Source organism: Octodon degus, unplaced genomic scaffold, assembly GCF_000260255.1.
Source record: "Octodon degus isolate 3935 unplaced genomic scaffold, OctDeg1.0 scaffold00086, whole genome shotgun sequence".
Taxonomy (NCBI): Eukaryota; Metazoa; Chordata; class Mammalia; order Rodentia; family Octodontidae; genus Octodon; species Octodon degus.
The window spans coordinates 7,331,855-7,351,400 of record NW_004524662.1 but is presented as its reverse complement, the minus strand read 5'-3'; the positions used below and the strand labels follow the sequence as shown (position 1 = coordinate 7,351,400).

Sequence of the window (19,546 nt, the reverse complement as noted above, 5' to 3'; positions counted from 1 at the left end):
AAAGACAACAATATGCAATGTATTAATTATTGTAACTGCCCCACTAACCTGTTTTGAAACTGTCTCATTGCTACTTCTTTCTCAATAAAATTAATATAAAAAATTATTGTCTCTTCTTTGTAAATTGTTGCCTTTACAGATGTGTGGTGACTTTCTTCATCTCTTCTCACCATTTTAATTTGAAGTTAACTTTGTCAGAAATTAAAGTAGTCTTTGAGCGCTGGTTGCATGGAGTATCATTTTTCATCTTTTCACTTTCTGTATGTTTCTTTGTGGACAAGGCAAGATTCTTGCAGGTAAAATAGTTGGGTTTTATTTTTTGATCCATTCTTCTATGCTGTGTCTTGATTGAGAAACTGGGACCATTTACATTGAATGTTATTACTGAACAGTATTTATTGATTAATGTCATTGTACTATTTTTCTAGCACTGATTCCTCGTTTTCTTTTGTCTAACTGCTCTCCCAGTGATATTTTTTTTTTCCCCTTTGGATGCTTCTGTGATGTTGACTTCATTGCCTCTGTTTAGTTAACCATTCAGCATTTGATATGGATTGGCAACTATTTTCTTTTTAAAAAATTATTATAAAGAAAAAAATAAACAATAAAAACAATCATAAAATTTCAAAACAAGATTGTAGGGGAGTAACAATGGTTAGCACATTGTGTATTGTTATCTTCAAAGTAGTTGTTCATATTACAAGATATAGGCATGAAAACTTGATCAAACAATAGAGGCATAAACCTTTCCTTTCTATGAACCAATAACAATTTTTTCTAGGGCTGTAATAACTTCACCTCAGGTTTTCCTGGCCTTTAAGGTTTGTATTGAGTAATACGATGTCATTTTGATGGGCTTGACTTTGTAAATTGTGATTTTTAAAAACAGCCTTTGTATTCTCTCTTTGTTCTTGAATTTGTGGGATTTAGATTATGATGTGTCTAGAGAGGTTCTTTTCTAGTAGTGTCTATTTGCAGTTTGTACGTGCCTCATTTACCTTGGGTATCTCTCATTTTCTAGATTTGTACAACTTTCTGCAATAAGTTTTGAGAATAAAACTTTGGATCATTAAATTCTAACTCCAACCTTCCCTACATTCCAGTCATCCTCGTTTGTTCTTTTAGAGTCATCTCAGAACTCTTGGATTATCTCTATTTTTTTAAATATTGTTATGTAAGTTTATTCATGTTACTTATCATCAAGTCCTGATATTCTGTCTTCCAACTTAAGATTTTTACTGCCAAATATTTAGATTGAGTTTTTCATTTCTAAGATTTCTGCTTGATTTCTTTCATATTCTCTACTTCTTTGCTGAAGATAGCCTTCATTGTCTTTCTTAATTCGTTCTGCTAATTAGTATTTGTTTCTCTTCTAAACTCACTGATCATCTTAGTGGTTAATAATTGTTTACTTACAAGTTTTAATTGATTCAGTCAGCTACTTATTTATGTTTTCTCTGATCTTTTCCATCTTTTTCATTGGGTTTTCTTTTTGAGTCTTTTGGTCTGAAATTCATCTACTTCAGCATCTATTAAATTAGGTTTTGGGGGGCTATGAGCTTTGGAGGTCAAAGTGCAGCTCAGTTGGTACAAAAGACTTTGCATTGTTATGGGAATCTCACTATTAAGTGGTTTCCTGCTTTAATATGCCCATGGCTTCAGACGTGATTCAGGGCCCTACCTATTGAAAATGCAGGGATCAGTCCCCAGCACTATACTGCAGGCAAAAAACAACTACTGGTAATAACAACGTCCAAAACCAAAAACATAACTTAGAGCTTCTTTAAAAAGTTCTCAACACTTTCAATAACCCACAAAAAAAAAAAATAATTGGTAATGAAAGAGAAAAACCTGGGAGGAAATTTTAAATAATAAAAGGGAGAAAATTTTAATACAAAACAAGGGAGCCTTTATGGAGATTGTGTCCAATTCATAAACTAATAGAAATCCAGTGGTAGAAGAACTAAGCACCAACCTTTGGTGAGGTAGAACATTATAGGTCTGTATAGGACACAATAGAGACATAAACACTATCTGATACTTGTACGCAGTTGTTCGTGATATAACCGCTTCATATATTCTCCAAAATAGAAAAAGTAGGAGAAAGTTTTGATAATAGCACTTACTTCCAAGAGAGAAAAGGGGAGAGAAGAGGGTTAGAGAGAGAATGAAAGAGGAAGTAAGGAAAGAAAATGGGGGAAGGGAATTAGGCAGTGAGAGAGGATACAGGGAGATCAAGTCCCATTAATGACTGAACAAAGACATTGATTTTACAAACTCTGTAAAACAACCCTTGGTGTGGGAGAACCTAATATGAGATGATAAGATACTATCACGTTTAATTTTAGTAGTCTATGTAAGAAAAAGATAAGTAGGAAAAGAGAATAAAAGGACCATAAGGAAGGGAAGCCAAGAAATAGAAGAAAGTTTGGGGTAGGATGAGACTGAAATTGAAGGTAAGAGTAGGGATAGGGAGATTATATCTAACTGTTGAAGTGATGGTTTAACAAGGTTTGATAATGCTAAGACACAGCCACTGGTGTGGGTAAATGTGTCTAAACAGTATGCAACATTATACAATCTGTAGCAGAAAACTTATACAGATAGATAGATAGATAGATAGATAGATAGATAGATAGATAGATAGATATGCCTAGCAATCACAAAACCTAACAAGAAAAAAAAATAAATAAAATAAAAGAAGACAAACAATTGCCCTGCTTTTTTGGTAAGGTTGAATGTTTGAACTTGGTTTGTCTATTCTGTTATTTGCAAGAGGTAGAACTTGGGAGCCTCTAGTGATCTCAGAATGCTGATAGGTCTGTGGCCTCCCTCTCCCTGGTAGGGGACAACATCCAGCTCCTAGTGGAGTTTCCACCTCACACTTTGCTATTTTCTCCCCTTTGTTCACCTCTCTGGGACTCCAGTGTCCTACTGTGCCCTTTTTTTTGCTAAACCTTTCTCTAGCTACAACCTTATGCAGGAGCCAATACACACACCTCCACTCCTAGGTGCCTGTTGGCTTCTTTTATTTTATTTTGACTCCTAGCACTTTTGAGTCTCAGAAATGCTCCTGCTTGCATGTTTTTGTTAGTTACATCTGTTTTTGCTTTTTAAAATCAATCCAAGAGTTTATTGTTTTCTAGGGGCCTTGTGGTCCCACTGTGCTGAATTTAAAGAATTCTAGGCATTGGTGGGAGTGTGCCTGTCTGCACTGAGTTCTGTAGCCTTTGGGTCTTGGTAGGAAAAGGTACAATACAACAAAAAATGTGCTGAGCACAGTAGTACTGTCCCAGATAGAGTCCTTTATCCTGAGTTCATGGATCACAGTCCCTATGTTTCCCACTGTCTCATAGATCCCATAGTGCCTGGTTCTGGATTCCTGACCAGGACCACGACTTTGCTGCTGTTTGTCCGTGGGGCTCATGTAGCTATCCCAGCCAGTACCTTCTGAGCATCTCTCTAGCCTGCACCATCCTTTGGTGCTTTGCTGCAGAGAGGCTCTCTCTGGCAAACATTTCTTTGCCTGGACCCATGTCCCAGTGGGAGAACCGCTATGCCTGATACACACCGGATGCTGGCAGTTAGGCTGGGAGCTGATTCGCAGCTGCCACACTCAGCTTCTTCTCTCAGAAGAATTTCACTGTTTCTCAAGATGACAATGTTGGCCCAAACTGGACTGAAATCTACCATTATCAATAAGCAACCCTATTTCTTATTCTAAACACTCTGTTATTGGATTTCAACTGTTGACCTCCTTCAAATTGTTTTCCTTTGAGTTTTCTTTCACCAGTTGTGGCCTGTACCTGCTGACTTTGCTGAGAGTCTCCCCAGCATCCCATGAGTGCTGTCGTGATGAAACACCTTCAGAATGAATTTCTGTGTGCCTTTTGTTGAGACTACATACTTTTAAATCTATTTTTCCTTTCTTTTCTGGTATTTACTTATTATTTGGACAGAGTTTTACCATGGAGTCCAGGACATCCTCATTTGTTGTGTAGCTCACATTGATTTTCAGATCACCATCCTCTTGCCTCAGCCTCTTAAATGTTGGGCTTACAAACATGGACCACTTTACCAAACTAAGACCCTTATTATGTGAAGTATATGAAGCAAAATTGAATTTCATACTTTGGGCCAGCCAAATGGCTCAGTGGATTAAAGTGCCTACGAGCAGGTGCAAAGGCTGGGGATTCTATCCCTGGGCCTGCCATGCTGACCCCACCTCCGGGGCGCACTGAGAATGGTGTGCAACTGTAATCCCAGCACTTGAGAAGCTGTAAACAGGAGAATCACTATGAGTCTGATCTAGTAGCAAGATTCTGAACACCCTGTGGATACTTCACTAAAGTAAAAAATAATAAAAAAATAATAAAAATTGACTTTTGGGGTATATTTCTACAAATTTTAACTCACATGTAGATTTGTATCATCACCTCCACTACCAAGATATAGAACAGTTTACCCCTCTCACAAAAATAAAAACCTTTCTTGCATTATCAGTCCCAGTCATGCCCTTTCCACCCCCAGCCACTCACAGTTACTATATAGTGAGTCTTCATTATTATAGGTTTGTCTCTTGAGAATTTCATATAAATAGAATTGGATGTGTATAACCTTTTGAGATTGGATTCTTTCACTTATATGATGCCTTGAGATTTATGCAAATCATTGTATGTATCAATAGTTTGTGTTTTGAAGTTACTGCATACTGTACATACAGATATAAGCCACTACATGCTCCTCCTACCATGATATAATGTCAACAGGCTAGTGACCATGACTGAACACTCTGAAACTATGAACCAAAGTAAATCCTTCCTCCTTATAAATTACTGATCTCAGGAGTTTTGTCACAGAAATAGTAAGCTTGTGAAAACAAAGACCAAATTATTGGTAACCACTAATTATATAAAGTAATCCTAGCAAAGCAGACCTCTAGTTAGGGAGACAATTCACATACAGAAATAAAAAATTCTGAAAAAAAGAAAGAGATCCTCTTGTAATGAAGCTATATTCTGTTGATGATAAACTATCCATACATTATATGAAAGATCATACTATGATCTAATAATATATTCATAAGAAGTTAAGTCTGGTAGTTTTCATCTGTCCTTAACAGTATAAGGTAACGGTCCAGCTTTAGGCAAAGTTGTGAAGATTGACAAAGTTTTTCTTGGTATCTTTAACTGCCTTTCTTTGTTCAGACTTTCTTTCTTCTAACTTTGTACCCCCAAAAGGCCTTCAACTCTTTGTTCCTAGATATGGCTTACGAAAAGATAAAGACTATCTAAGGCTAAGAGTCTAAATCTGAAGTCTTGAGACTGAGAGAAGTCTGGACATGGATCTTTCCATGATCCCATTGTCTCAGGTGAGGCATACTTGGGAATCAAGGAGAAATCCAAAAGTTAGAGAGGAAAGGTCTGCCAGGCAACGTTCGAGTGTGGGGCTAAAACTGGTGGGAACATAAGCAAGAATCACATGTCAACAGGAAAATGGGATAATTTCACACTTAGTCTATAAAAGGTAAGCTTTCACAATAGCTTGCTTTGGGGAGGTGAACTAGCAGAACTCATTTTCTCTTCTATCACTGCTGATAGGATTCCATGGCCATCACCCATATAATCTTCAGTATCTTTGTACCGCTCTTGGATTATCCAGTTTTTTGGTTTTTTTTTTTACTACTGATACAGGGAGAAAAACTGATCTGTGGTGGGTGACCTCCAAACGATATAGGGAACATCCAAATGACATATGGAAAACACGATCTTCCAACCTGAGCTGTGCGAGTTTGTGTTCTCTAAAATTCAAGAATGAATTTTAGGAACAAATGGAGGTTATAAGCAGAATATATTTATTGAGGGAAAGAAAGCTCCTGTCCAAGAGAGGGACAGGAGGGGGGCCCGAGTGGGTAGTTCCTCAGGAAGCTGTCTCTTCCAGGGACTTCTATAGTGTAAAACCATGTGGGGTAAAGTGGAGAAAGGGAGAACTCGCTTAGGTGGATGTGGGGTGGGACAAGACTATGGTCAACCAATGGGATTGCAAGCATCATTGCTCAGGCAAAGTTGATTATGGCCCAGGACCAAATGGGGAAGCCAGTCACGGAGTAAGCGAGCATGAATATGAGGCAGGGTTTTTTCCTGTTGGGGGCTGGACTAGTGACTCACTTCGGTCTTTCCAGGTGATTGATACTTATTTAGAATATCAATCCTAGGTGTTACTCTTTTAGCATTTATTTGGCCTTTAGGTCTTTAGGTCTGGTTCACAGCAGGAATATCCATTCCTCCCACAGTTGTAAGGTATCTTGTCTTTTGTGCTGTCTCCTTTGAGGGCCTGGCTCTGTCTGACTGTCTATAATATTTCTATCAAACTCAGCTGCCTGTAATACTACCATCCTTTCCTCTCAAAATGGGAGTGAATTTGAAATCAAACATAAACATTTGTTGGGTTTAATTTTGTATCAACTGTATATCAGTATAAACAGTCATTGTCTTTTTAAGTGTTTTTAAATTGCAAGTTGTGGAATAAACAATGAATTTTATCTACTGTTAAATACTCTTAGTAAGAAAATAAGGAGAGGTTGGGGAGACAGCTTGGTGGTCTAAGCACCTGCCTGGCAAACGCAAGAACCTGAGTCTGATTCCTGGTACTACATGCTGTGCCAGCCCTAGAACCCTGGGCGCACCATGCTGGCCACAGAAACCAGACATGGTGGTGCACGCCTATAATTCTAGCACTGGAGAGGTTGAGACAGGAGGATCACTACGAGTCTGAGCTGCATAGTGAAACCCTGCACCAAATAAATAAATAAATAAATTTTTAGAAATTTTAGAAAAAGATAATGAGGAGAAAGATTGTATGTATAGGTTTTAAAGTGGATGGACAGGCAGTTCGACGGGGACGTAGGTAGATAGACAATGTCCAATTACAAAGGGATTGCTTCTTTTTATGCTGCTAAAAAAATGATTTTCTTCTTAGATTACTACCTAGTTTCCACTGAGGAGCACAATAAGCTTTGCAACTCTGCTAGGCACTGAGCAGTTTAGCCGTGAGAGCTGAGGTCTAGTTTCTGGTTGCCTTACGTTCACAGCACATTTGCAAGGAGTCTGCACTTGTCATTCTTCCCATGCATCAGTGAGGCTGCCCTAATAGGCCTGACTCCCTGCTTCTGCTTCACCTTGTTAATCAAGTGCCTGCAGGGACCCCCAACACCTCAGATCTCTTAGAGCCTTTTAATTCCAAAATGTTCCTGCTGAGAAGCAGCCATTCAGCAAATTGTTTTTAAAACAGATATCTGGTTATCTGAGTGAATAAACATAAACAGAAGCCCATAATCTTCAGCTTCTTCATATAAATGTTTAACAAACAGTAATTGTTAAGGGGCTGTCTCAGAAACCTCCAACTAATTATTCTGTAAATATTTGTTCAGCATTGATGAAGAGGGACAAATGGATTTTCTATTAGTAAAAATATATAGCTCAGAATTACTCAGTTATCCTCTCTACATAAATCTCTCATCAGATGTTCAAAGTAAAAGCTATATTTGGGGAAGGGACACACATACATATTCACACATATACACACAATCACATCTGTAGCCTCTATTATGCAGTTTGTCTCTTCATGGGGTTTTGTCAAATTTGACAACGGTGGCATAGTAGAGGGCACAAAAATAATTAAATTAATAGACTCCAGAAAGTTCTAACGTGCTATTAATTATCTTTTTTTTTCTTTTTTCTTGTTTGTTTTATGTATTTAGTACAGGGTCTTACTACACAGATCAGATTAGTAGTGATCTTGTTTTCAGCCTCCCAAGCACCTGGGATTACAGGTGCATGCCACCACACCCAGTCTCAATCACTGTCTCAGTGCTCCCTGGGGGTGGGGCCGACATGGCACAGTATTTTCTTTTGGAATTAGCGGGGGCTGTGCGTGTACATTGCCAAAATATTCAACAGAGGGAAGTCATTTGTAGGGAGGGTGATTTTTTTTCCCTTTAGGGTTCATCTGCTTCTGTGGGCTGGGCCCATTTACCTTTCTTTTCCTTTCCTAGTGATGGAGGAGTTGAGTTGAGAGACAGTAATGATTATTTAGCATGTCTAATAAGTTATTTTCCCTGTATAGTTGCCTGGCAATCTTGACCCATGACCCAGCCCTGACTACATTTCTGTATCATTATGAAAGAGCCAAATCATGTATAAGAGGAACAGATCACATATGTTTTGTCATTATTTTCAGGGCACTGAGGGTATATATAACTTTTTATATGACAGTGGAGTAGCTGAGAGATACTGATGCGGCTATTCTAAGAAAGTGGCATAAAGACTGTATAGGCCTTTTTCTCCTCTAGATGTATATTCTGCACCTGAGGAGCAAAGTGATACTCAAGAGACACAGGCTAAAAATGAAGTTATGAAATCAGGAGTGTGAGGAAGTTGAAATATTACGAAGAAAATAAAATGAGCACCATAGATGTATATGAGAAAGAGAATGAAGGAGCTAGTAGACTATGAGAAAGAGAATAAAGGAGCTAGTGGACTGGGTAAAGTGGAATAGCTCCTCAAATAGGAGACAGAAGTGAAAAAGTTGGTAAGACTGGCTGGTGACATAAATGACCTTCTGATATGGTTACACAAATGGATGGAAAGGGTACAGCTGTGATATGAAAGTCCTAGGAATTGTAGAATAAAGGAAGTTTAGGCCAGGGTTAATTGGTTCATCCCTGTGAATAACTTAAAATAAGGGTATGCTTAGTATGGAGAGAGAAAAACGTGAACCAGGTGTGTTCTTCAGTGTAATGTAAAGGAGTTTTTAGAAGCTTTCTTTGAAAAATATGTAACAGGACTACATGAAATCAGGTTTCCACTGTAGAAAGACTGTTTTGACACTGATGATAAGGCTCAGAACTCAAATGCTATCTTGAAATTTTAACAAAAATCAAACTAAAAGCCCCATTTAAAAAATCACTGATGCACAACTAAAAATGAGACGCTGAGTACTTTTAGCTGATTCTCCCATCATTTTGATACCTAATGGTCTCTTAAATTGCCCAGGTAAATACTACCATTGATGCCATTCATTTCAAGCTTCTGGTCTCTGACAGAACAATGGAAATTTGGAAACTCCTAAGAACAAATGACATGTCAGATACAAATCTGTCCAATAATATGTGTGAAGGAGATTGGAGCTATGATTCAATAATGTTTTGTTTAAAATGTCTAAGTCTTAAGCAAAACTGAATGGTAGTATAATCAAAGAGTACAACCGTCCCTGAGAGGTGAGATTGTGAATGCTCGGCTGAATAATGAATAAAATGATTGATATTTGCAAACAACCAAATAACTCCCCAAACTCCCAGTTTTTGTCACTTTTGTCATTGAAAATTTTATGGCTTTGCTTCTTAAAACTAATTGCGCTTGCAAAAGATAGGTTGGAAGTTTAGATATCCATTGTGAGCTTATGTATTGACATTGTGTCCTTGTGGGAGAGTGATAACTACTTCTTATGCCCAAACCATCAGAGCTTACTCAAAGCGTCTGAGAGCACCTATGAAGCATGCACTGTAGCCTGTCTTTCTTCACACTAAATGTATGCATGGTTTTTCCATCCTAAAGGATTGTGTACTGTATAGCTCACCACTAGCAAATACCACAGCTGGAATGTGAAACAGATAGTAAAAAAGATTTTTTAAAAAAGTGAATGGATGAGGAGAACCTTTTCCCTTGGTAGGAATTTTCATTTGGATACCTGAAAGGATAGTGAGATTTTGTAGTTTGGGGAAAATAAACTTACCTGCATGTATTGAATACCCTGCACATAAAAATAGAATCAGAACAAAAACAAATGTCAGGTATCCAAGACATGCTACTATTGGTCCTGAGTGTTGGAATAAGGTAAAAGAATGACTTCCCTCCCCCATATTTACCTCCAAGACAAGACAAAGTAATCCTCCTTACATATCTTGTTTTACTTTATTGCAGGATATTTGTGAAGATATTTCTGACCATGTTGAGCAAATCCACGCCCTCCTTGAAACAGAGTTTTCTCTCAAACTGCTGTCTTACTCTGTCAATGTGATCGTGGACATCCACACAGTACAGCTCCTCTGGCACCAGCTTCGAGTCTCTGTGTTAGTTCTGAGAGAGCGCATTCTGCAGGGATTGCAGGATGCTAATGGCAACTACACCAGGCAGACTGACATTCTACAAGCTTTCTCTGAAGAGACCAAGGAGGTGAGTGTTTCCTTTGAAGTCAAATTATAACATTTGAGGGTATTTTAAGTTTAGAAATGTATGACAGACATTCTTTGTAGGTAAATAAGTGGAGCTTGACGAAGGCTTTGAATCTAGGTGTAGTGACTGAAGGACCCTTCTGACATGGATGAGGATTAATTAATTAACTCACACTTGGTAGTTTGCACAGACTCTGTCTATAGCTTTCTATAACTAGCCTGATTTCCTCTTAAACCCTCAAATATTTCATACCTGTTTATTGAGCACATCTTATATACAAGCACTAAGTGCTTAGACTATTGCATTAATCAAAACACAGTCATTGCCTTCAAAGAGCTTTAAGAGTAGTTGTAAATGGAAACAAGTGAACAAACATTAAATTCAAACTATGGTAAGTTGAAAGGATGCAGTTGGAGGACAGAAAATGATGTACACAACTCACACAGGAAATCCAGAAGTGAGATACCTGATACCTGCAGGAGAGGCCACTTTCAACAGACAAGTAAGAGTAAAAAAAAGTTCTACACAGAGGGAGTGGCATGACCAGAGACTAAGAGGTAAGAGAGGATGAGTGGTTCATAAGTAGGTTAGGAGTGGGTCAAAAACCTGAGAGACCAGGCAGGATTTGGCCAACAGGTAAGCCAGAGTCAGATTGTGAAAATGAAATCTTCTGAAACCATATTAAGAGAGTTGGACCTTCTTTCAAACACACACACAAAAAATGTGTTTGTTCAAGTGTTGGTCATTAGATTCATGCTTCAGAAAAATAATTTTGAATTCAGTGAATTAAATGAACTTAGAATATTCTACAACTCATTTTTTTGTTGTTGTTATTCTTGGTGAATAATTTCTAAAAGAAGACCGAATTCTAGCACCCTGGGAGGCTGAATTACAAAATCTTTTGCTGTCACAAATTCTCTGCTGGACCTACAAGTCTTTGGGATTCAAAATCTACTTTATTCTCCTGTAACTTTGTAACAGCCTGTTTTCAGTTACTTCTCCTTGTTACTGAGGTAGTGTGGACATGATGCAGCAGTAGAGTAATCATAGGATAAATGAGTTGTATGGCTCTAGACTACACTAATCTCTGTACTATCTACAGCACTTGGTTTGTATTGTTTTTTATAAATCTCTGCGAGGTTGAATTAAATTGAAAAATATGATCACCGTTTTATATGTGTAAAAGGGAGATATCACTTTAGATGGGTGGCCTGAAAATCATAGACATGAAAATTTCATTCATTAAAATGTCATTGTTATAAAACAGAAATTCTTAAGAATGATTAATATAATGTAAATTAAAGCACTAAAAATGTTTGTGAATACTAGCCTAGCAGGGGAGATACCATGATCATGAAGGTGGCTTTCCCAGCGCGAGGCTTATCCATTGCACTCCGGATGTGCTGACCCCTGAGATTTCCCCAAATGTGGGAAACCCGATTGCATAATTTGTGGTAGTGGGGGGCTGTGTTTGCATTGTCCCCTATTTTTTAAAAAAATTGTATACTTTTCCTCCTGTCCATTAGAAAAAATCTTTGCTTCACACTTACCCATCTGTTGTACTTGTTCTTCTCAGTCCACTGCCGCTTTCTGGAATTCATTCAGAATTATGAAATCCTAACATGGTACAGCAGGAAGGAAGCCGAGTCTAGTTTAGTTCATCTGGTTTGAGGACTCTTGGGATACGTGGCATTCTAGTAAGAGGTTTTGCCAGCTTTAATTCCTTATATAAGGAGTTAAAATATAACAAATACCATAGAGTAAGATTTAAAAAGAGAGTTGGAGGACAGAGGTGAATACAATTTTTTTTTAACTATGTCTGTACTTAAAACAAGGAAATTCTAACTCTCATCTCAGTAAGAGCACTAAATTAGAGCACAGAAGTGACTGCTAAGTAGTGATGGGTGCTTAAATACTCTTGGGGCACTTTAAGAAACAGATCTAAAATTATAAGTATTAAATTTTGTGTTCAGTTAATGGCAAAATATAATACAGTGTCAAAAGCAAAGTTTACGGAAGTATTTGAAACTATGTTTCAGTTAATTATGGGTGAAGAACAAAGCAAATTTCTTTCTTCAAATCAGAAAAATGTGCTAGGATGGCTTTCTTGATTCCTGAGACAAGACTGAAGACAGTAATAAAATGAGTAAATTACTCCTCAATAAGGTGAATAAATTTTCTAAAATATAACTTTCATCCAAAAGGCTGTTTCCTAACATTAAATAGAGGTATATTTGAATGCATACTTTCATAGGCAGTAAAACCCATGTGAGTCATCCCTAATTTTGTACCCACTGAGACTTTATTGGGAAAATGATCTAGAAGGAAGCAACAGTATTAAAAATATTAGTATTAGTAACCAATCTTTTAAAGAATACAAGTCTTTATTCATCTGCTGTGTGATCAGAACTTTCTTTTCTTAAAACTGTCTCCACATGATGAAAGCCTGTTGTATCTTGTGTAATTATTTTTATTTAGGAAAGTTTTTTCCACATTAATAAATGAATTATGAATTAAAGATAGGTATCCTTGAGTGGAAATCACTCAACTGAGATAGCTGGCCTACCTGAAAGCAGCAGAGTCAGAGAGGGCTGCTTTTGAAACATGAAATGCTTTTGAATATCATATTTTCTTTTCTAAACAGTGAAGATTTAGGAAAAGCCAACCATACTCTATTTTTTTAGATGTATCTATATGTTCATCTTATATGTATATTCAATATATTCATCTAACATTCATTATTACTATTATTATTGTTTTGTAATACTGGGGATCAAACTCAGGGCCTTGTACATGCTAGGCAAGTGCTACACCATTATGCTACATCTTGGCCCTTTCTAGTTTTATTTTGACTCTTAAGTTGCTCAGGCTGGCCTCAAATTTTTCAATCTTCATACCTCAAGCCCCTGAGTAGCTGGAATTTTAGCATCTAGCATTTTTAATTGAGCACCTATTTTTCCAGGTAGTATGCCTGGTCTTCACCTGCTATGACCACCCAAACAGGGGCTAAATATAACCCTAGTGCCATGGTGTTCCAAATTTGTTGAAAAGCAGGTGGTTGATACTCTCAGGGGTTTGTTACCTCAAACTCCCAAAAATATATTTTTCTCTACTCATCATAGAAACACTTTAGTGCTTCTTTAATATCATATAATTATTGTAGTGCAGTAACTGAAAAAAATAGAAAAATAATGTTGCAAATTTCTACTAGTTGGTAATTTATGTAAGTATTTTGGTATAGTTTGGGCATTTATAATATTATTTTCATTTATAATATTATCTATATAAAAAGCAACTTCTAAGTAATGAAAAACAAAATTTTTAATAATGCAGCCTGCTTTTAAATTAAGAATCTCACTGTTAGTATGGTAAAATTGCACAAAGTACAACTTTTGTTTGGTTGACTCATTCCTTGGTGTTTTGGACTTTGGATTTTGTTTTTTAAAGATTCTAGGTGCAAAACATGAAAGTATCACAATTCCATTTAGAAAATCTGTTAGTACTGATTTCTAACTTTGGCAGAATTTAACATTAGAGATAACTATCCTCTTGGTGAAACTCTCTCCATTTATATACAAAAATAATAATATAATAATGCATAATAAGTAATGAGTGAACGTTTACTGATCATTAGTTTATGTACCAGACTAGTGTCTCATTTGGGTTGTTTCCTTTACCTATCCCCATTCTTAAGACATAGCTTACCATTTCCTTTTACAGATGATGGAAACTACTAATCTATAATGACATAGTTAATTACTGCTAGACTCAGAATTAAACTCCTAAGCTTGAGATTTTAATAATTGGAGTCAACTAAAAGTATCTAACCAGAGGAAGAAATTACGTGAAGGCAAAGAGAGCTCTTCCAAAAAGTCATTCATTCTTTCATTCATTTAACATATAAGATTTTGGTGCTCCATAGACTTGTATGCTAAATGCTGGTAGAACCTAGGTCAGGCAACCATCTTCTGTATGATTTATACTCTCATAGTGTTTACAAATAATGGGAGGAGCAAATTAGTCAGAGAGTCACTACAGCATTTATTCATACTGAGATGTATGCTTATAGGGAAAAGAGCATAGATTTGAGAGCTTACAGTGAAAGAGTCTGACTTAGCTGAGGGTCTGGAAGCTTGAAGAGATGAAAACCTGAGCCAAAATTGTAGCGAGGAAAGCAGAGTTAGATCAGTAAAAAGTAGTATGTGCAAAGTGCACAAGGTAGGAGAGAACGTGTATGTGCAGAAACTGAGAGGAGAACGCTGTGGTTGGATGCAGCCATGGAGGGGAAAGTAGAATGAGAGATTCTTCATGGCTGACCTTGGATTTTTTTTAACCTAACAGTAAGAGGAAGCTAGTAAACAATTTTAAGCAGAGAAGTAATAACATCACATGTTCAATTTTTAATGGTTATTCTGGTAGCAGTGAGCAAAATAAATTGGAGGAAAGGATATTAGTTAAAAATAATACCCAGTTTTTAAGACTTGGGCTTTGGGTCAGATAGCTTTGGTCCAAGGCCTAAATTAGCCCATGGTCATGATGTGATGGGCTACTTGTGTATCTTCTCTTGGTTCAGACTCCTCTTGTTTAAAAAAAGTATAATAGTATAGATTCAAGAAGAAAGTTGCAAGATTCAGTGAAAAAGTAATAATAATGAGCCATCTCAATATAGAGATGAGAAAACCAAGGCTTCCAAAAGTTGAAAGAGGCTTCTCATCATTATTATTTGAATTTCTTAAATGTTTTGGAGTAAGAGTGAGATGAGTGGGAGATAGAGTCAAAGTATAAGTGTAAAGAAAGAGAACATTTTTAAAACAAAACAAATGAATAAAACCCCATGAAAGCTCATAGTGAGAACAGATCTTTGGATAACATGGTTGAAAGAGGCACAGTCCAGGGGTCGGTCAGATGGCTCAGTAGAATAAGCGCTTCCCTGGCAAGCGCAAGGGCCTGAGTTCAATCTCCCGGTTCCGAGGAAAAAAATAAAATAAAATAAAGGAGTGTGGTCCAGTAACTATGTGTGCTGGATTCAGTAGGCTAAATACCATTTCTTCTTTAGCAAAATGATGGTCTGAGGGCCATAAAAACATTTTGCTTTTCTATTTTTTTCTCTCATTTCTTAAGGGGCTGGATTATAGTAGGCTGTTCTTTGACTTGGTAAGCATATTAATATTCCAGAAATCTTTTTACCCCATATCATCAATCTAAAATCTTCCTGTTTGCTGTGTGATATCAGAAAGTATGTTAGAGCATTTGGGGTTAGCTGAGTGTTAGAGCCCTTGCTCATCATGCATAAGGCCCTGGGTTCAATCTCCAGTACTATACCAGAAATAAAGAAATTATATTTAGTGATGGGACAAAGGCCTTTATCACACAATTAAAGGGCAAAAAGTTGAAATACCTACTTGTAATGCTATTTTTAAAATCATAGATGTTTTAAATCAAACTAACCTACTTAGAATTATAAATAATAGAAATTTTGCCACTAGAGTGGAAGGAGGAGATGGGTCTAGATAATAAAGTTTTAGCACTTGTTAACTCTCTGCAGAATCACTTGTGTGTAGTTTGAAAGTATAAGGGCAGACAGAAACTGGTCTCAAATTATTTCTGTGATGTATTTGCAAATTGAGTAGTGAACCTTCTTGTGATTTGTGGATATTCATTTAATGTGATTAGCTTAATACAATTCATTATTCCACTTAAAGTATTTATTGAGCACCTCTAGTGACCTAGACACTGTGATAGGTGCTAAAGGGACAGCAAAACAAAAATAAAAAAAATATATAACCTTTCATGGAGATTTTACTCTTACATGACTTTGTTCTAAGAGATTTTATTGCTTAAGGCTTTATTTCAGAAAGGATTATTAAAGGATGAAAGCCCTTTTAAAAATAGAAAATTAAAGTAAGAATGGGTATTTAGGGTTGAGATTGACTATTAAGGTCTATGTTCCAGATTAAAAAAAAATCTTTAAATGTTCAAGAACAGGCTATTATATATAAAGTAATATGATAATAAGTTAATATGTTTTTCTGTTTGTCAAAATAGAAGCAGTTGAGACTGCTGCTTCTCTAATCTTTATATTGATGTCTACTGAAACTTCATTTGAATGGCAGTTGAGAATAACTGATGTTGCATATACTGATACCACTGCCATTGTGTGTTACAGGGCCGGCTTGATTCTCTAACAGAAGTGGACGACTCAGGACAGTTAACCATCAAATGCTCACAAAATTACTTGTCGCTGGATTGTGGTATTACTGCATTTGAACTGTCTGACTATAGTCCAAGTGAAGATTTGCTTGGTGGCCTGGGTGACATGACCTCTAGCCAGGTCAAAACCAAACCCTTTGACTCCTGGAGCTATAGTGAAATGGAAAAGGAGTTCCCTGAGATTATCCGAAGTGTTGGGTTACTTACAGTGGCTGCTGACCCCATCCCTTCCAACTGCAGTGAAGCAGTCAGTGAGGAGGCATCTCAAGTAGCTCCCTCAGCAGAGGACAAAGGTGGAGATGAGGAAAACAGCACTTCTACAGCCGAAGAACAGGCAGGTTTAACATCAGGGATGTCGTCTTCAGGGGAAGCTGTAGTACATACTGTTCAACCCTCTTCTGAGACTGTGAAGAAAGAATCCAATTCCTATCTACATCTTGATACAAAGAGCCAACAGCCTATTCCTTGTGAAAATATAACTCCCAAGCGATCCATAAGGGATTGCTTTAATTATAATGAGGACTCTCCTACACAGCCCACATTACCAAAAAGAGGTCTTTTCCTTAAAGAGGAAACATTTAGGAATGATCTGAAAGGCAAAGAAGGCAAGAAGCAGATGGTTGATCTTAAGCCTGAGATGAGCAGAAGCACCCCTTCCCTAGTAGACCCTCCTGATCGATCTAAGCTTTGCCTGGCAGTGCAGTCTTCCTACCCCAACAGCCCTTCTGCTGCCAGCCAGTCCTATGAATGTTTATACAAGGTGGGTGTTGCGAATCTTGAAAACATAATAAAAAGTCACATTAAAGAAATCTCTTCTAGTCTGGGAAGGCTTCATGACTGCCATAAAGAGAAACCTCGATTTACAAAGCCACACAAGACCTCAGAAGGGGTACCTCCCTGCAGAATACCCAAACGGGGAACTAGTCCCGGCAAGCAAACTGAAAACACTAAGAGCTCAGTAGTGTTGAATGGAACACCTTCTTCTACTTCCAAGGTCATAGAGGGGCAAGAAACAGATGTTGCTTCTACATCCTCAGTCGAACCATGTAATCAGAGAAGTTGGAATGCCAAATTGCCAATACAATCAGAAACGTCCAGTTCACCACCTTTTACTCAGAGCAGTGAATCCTCTGTTGACTCGGACAACATCATGTCTCCAATACCCCTTCTTGCAAAACACAAAAACAAAAAAGGTGGCTCTTCATCCCCAAGTCACATCACCAAGAATGGCCAGGTTGTGGAGGCCTGGTATGGCTCCGATGAATACTTAGCACTGCCTTCTCACCTTAAGCAGACAGAAGTGTTAGCTTTGAAATTGGAAAATCTAACAAAGCTTCTGCCTCAGAAACCCAAAGCAGAAAGTATTCAGGATATTGATGACTGGGAACTGTCTGAAATGAATTCAGATTCTGAGGTCTATCCAGTGTACCATGTGAAGAAGAAGCAGACAAGGCTAGGCAGAGTGTCTCCCAGCTCATCCAGTGACATAGCCTCTTCCCTGGGGGAGAGCATTGAATCTGGACCCCTGAGTGACATTGTTTCTGATGAGGAATTGTGTATGCCTCACTCTGTCATGAAAAAATATATTGATGAGAAATCAGAGACAGCTTCATCCTCTGAGAAGAATGAGAGCCATTCTGCTGCAAAATCAGCTTTAATTCAGAAATTAATGGAAGACATTCAACACCAAGACAATTATGAAGCCATATGGGAAAAAATAGAGGTAAGGTGGTCTTACCTGAATGATAAGGTGGTTTTATTTGATTTTTGGAAGAAATCCTGGGTCAATTCCTCTTCACCTGTTATTAAATGTATTACTATTTTTGATAAGCCTAAGTGGTTCCTTAAAGAAGAGTGCAGTTATCACTCCATTTTGATATAATGTGCATCACTAGGAACTGCCCTTTTCATTTCATTAGTTTGAAGAATTCCCTGCCTAGTATATCATTCTATGTTGATATTGCTCAAACTTAATAGAGATCCCAATGAATGGTAGATGTCCTAGATGTAACACAAAATAAAATGGGACAATAGCCATACACGCCCAAGTATTTTGGAATGTGTGATTGGAACATTCCAATTGCCTTCAGTGTTTTTTGAGCCATTTATTTTAAGCTCATGGTAGCATCTATATCTCTATTGACTCCCTGTTGAAGTAGACCAAACATTTTTAATTTATTGGAAGTCTTAGTTTTTTCTTTCCTCTGATAGACTTCTTTCTTATAAACGTGCTGTATTTATATACTAGGTAGCACCCATGTTTTGGGGGGTGAGAAATTGGCATTCTTGGTAAATATTTGATTTGAGTGAATTGTTAAATGTGATAATCCCCGAGGATAATCATAAAAATTCTCAGTTTTGAACTCTATAAATTAAGAGAAAAAAATGACCAGAAAGACTAACTCTCTGTAATAAGAGTTCTTTGTCTACAACTTTATTTGGAATAGATATAGTTAATTTAATTTTTGTTAGGCTTTTTATTCAGTGACATACACATGACCACACCTTGTATCATTTGTATAGCACTTTATTATGTGTAAAGATGCACTTTTTTCAGACATGTTCTAAAACTTGATCTTCAAAGCTGTTATATGCAAAGATCTGTTCATACAAGATTAATCTTTTTTCTTGATAGAAACATTGGTTCACTAACCTTCAGTTATTTTTCCCAAGCTAAATTGTTGGCTAGATAGGTAGATAGACAGACCAATGAACAGACAACTTTTCTTGGAAAGTGAAACACAAACCAATATCTTTTAATTCTTAGTCTAATCCTCTTTTGTTTCATCATGTTGCCTCCCTGAAAGAGACAGGAGTATGTATCTTCCTTACTGGCAAACTAAGATAAGGAAGAACAAAGTCTTTAGGACCCATCCAGATTTTTTAAAATTTTAAGCAAAAAAGTAAAAATAATAATAAAACAGTTTCAAAATAGACTAGTAGGAAAGTAACAGTAATTAATACATTGTATATTGTTATATTCACAGTAGTTGTTCATAGTACAAGATATATGCATACAATATTGTCCAAAAAGTATTAGCACAAAATTTTCTTTTCAATAAACTAAGGGAAACTAGCTTTATAACTGCTTTGCATATATATAT

The 19,546-nt window shown here is 37.0% G+C and overlaps 1 protein-coding gene and 1 non-coding gene across 5 annotated transcripts in view; both read left to right on the top strand.

Annotated features, from left to right (window-relative positions):
* The window catches only part of Akap6 (A-kinase anchoring protein 6), a 425,557-nt gene that overhangs the window by 93,635 nt on the left and 312,376 nt on the right, over positions 1 to 19,546 (top strand). For all 4 annotated transcript variants that reach the window (XM_023721810.1, XM_004637098.2, XM_023721809.1 and 1 more), the window contains 2 exons: positions 9,981 to 10,232; positions 16,399 to 18,165. In XM_023721810.1, coding sequence (XP_023577578.1) covers positions 9,981 to 10,232; positions 16,399 to 18,165 — 2,019 coding nt within the window. The remainder of the gene's footprint in view (positions 1 to 9,980; positions 10,233 to 16,398; positions 18,166 to 19,546) is intronic.
* On the top strand, positions 11,555 to 11,718 carry LOC111818310. Its single transcript, XR_002822333.1, has one exon. It is a non-coding gene; the product is annotated as a U1 spliceosomal RNA (small nuclear RNA).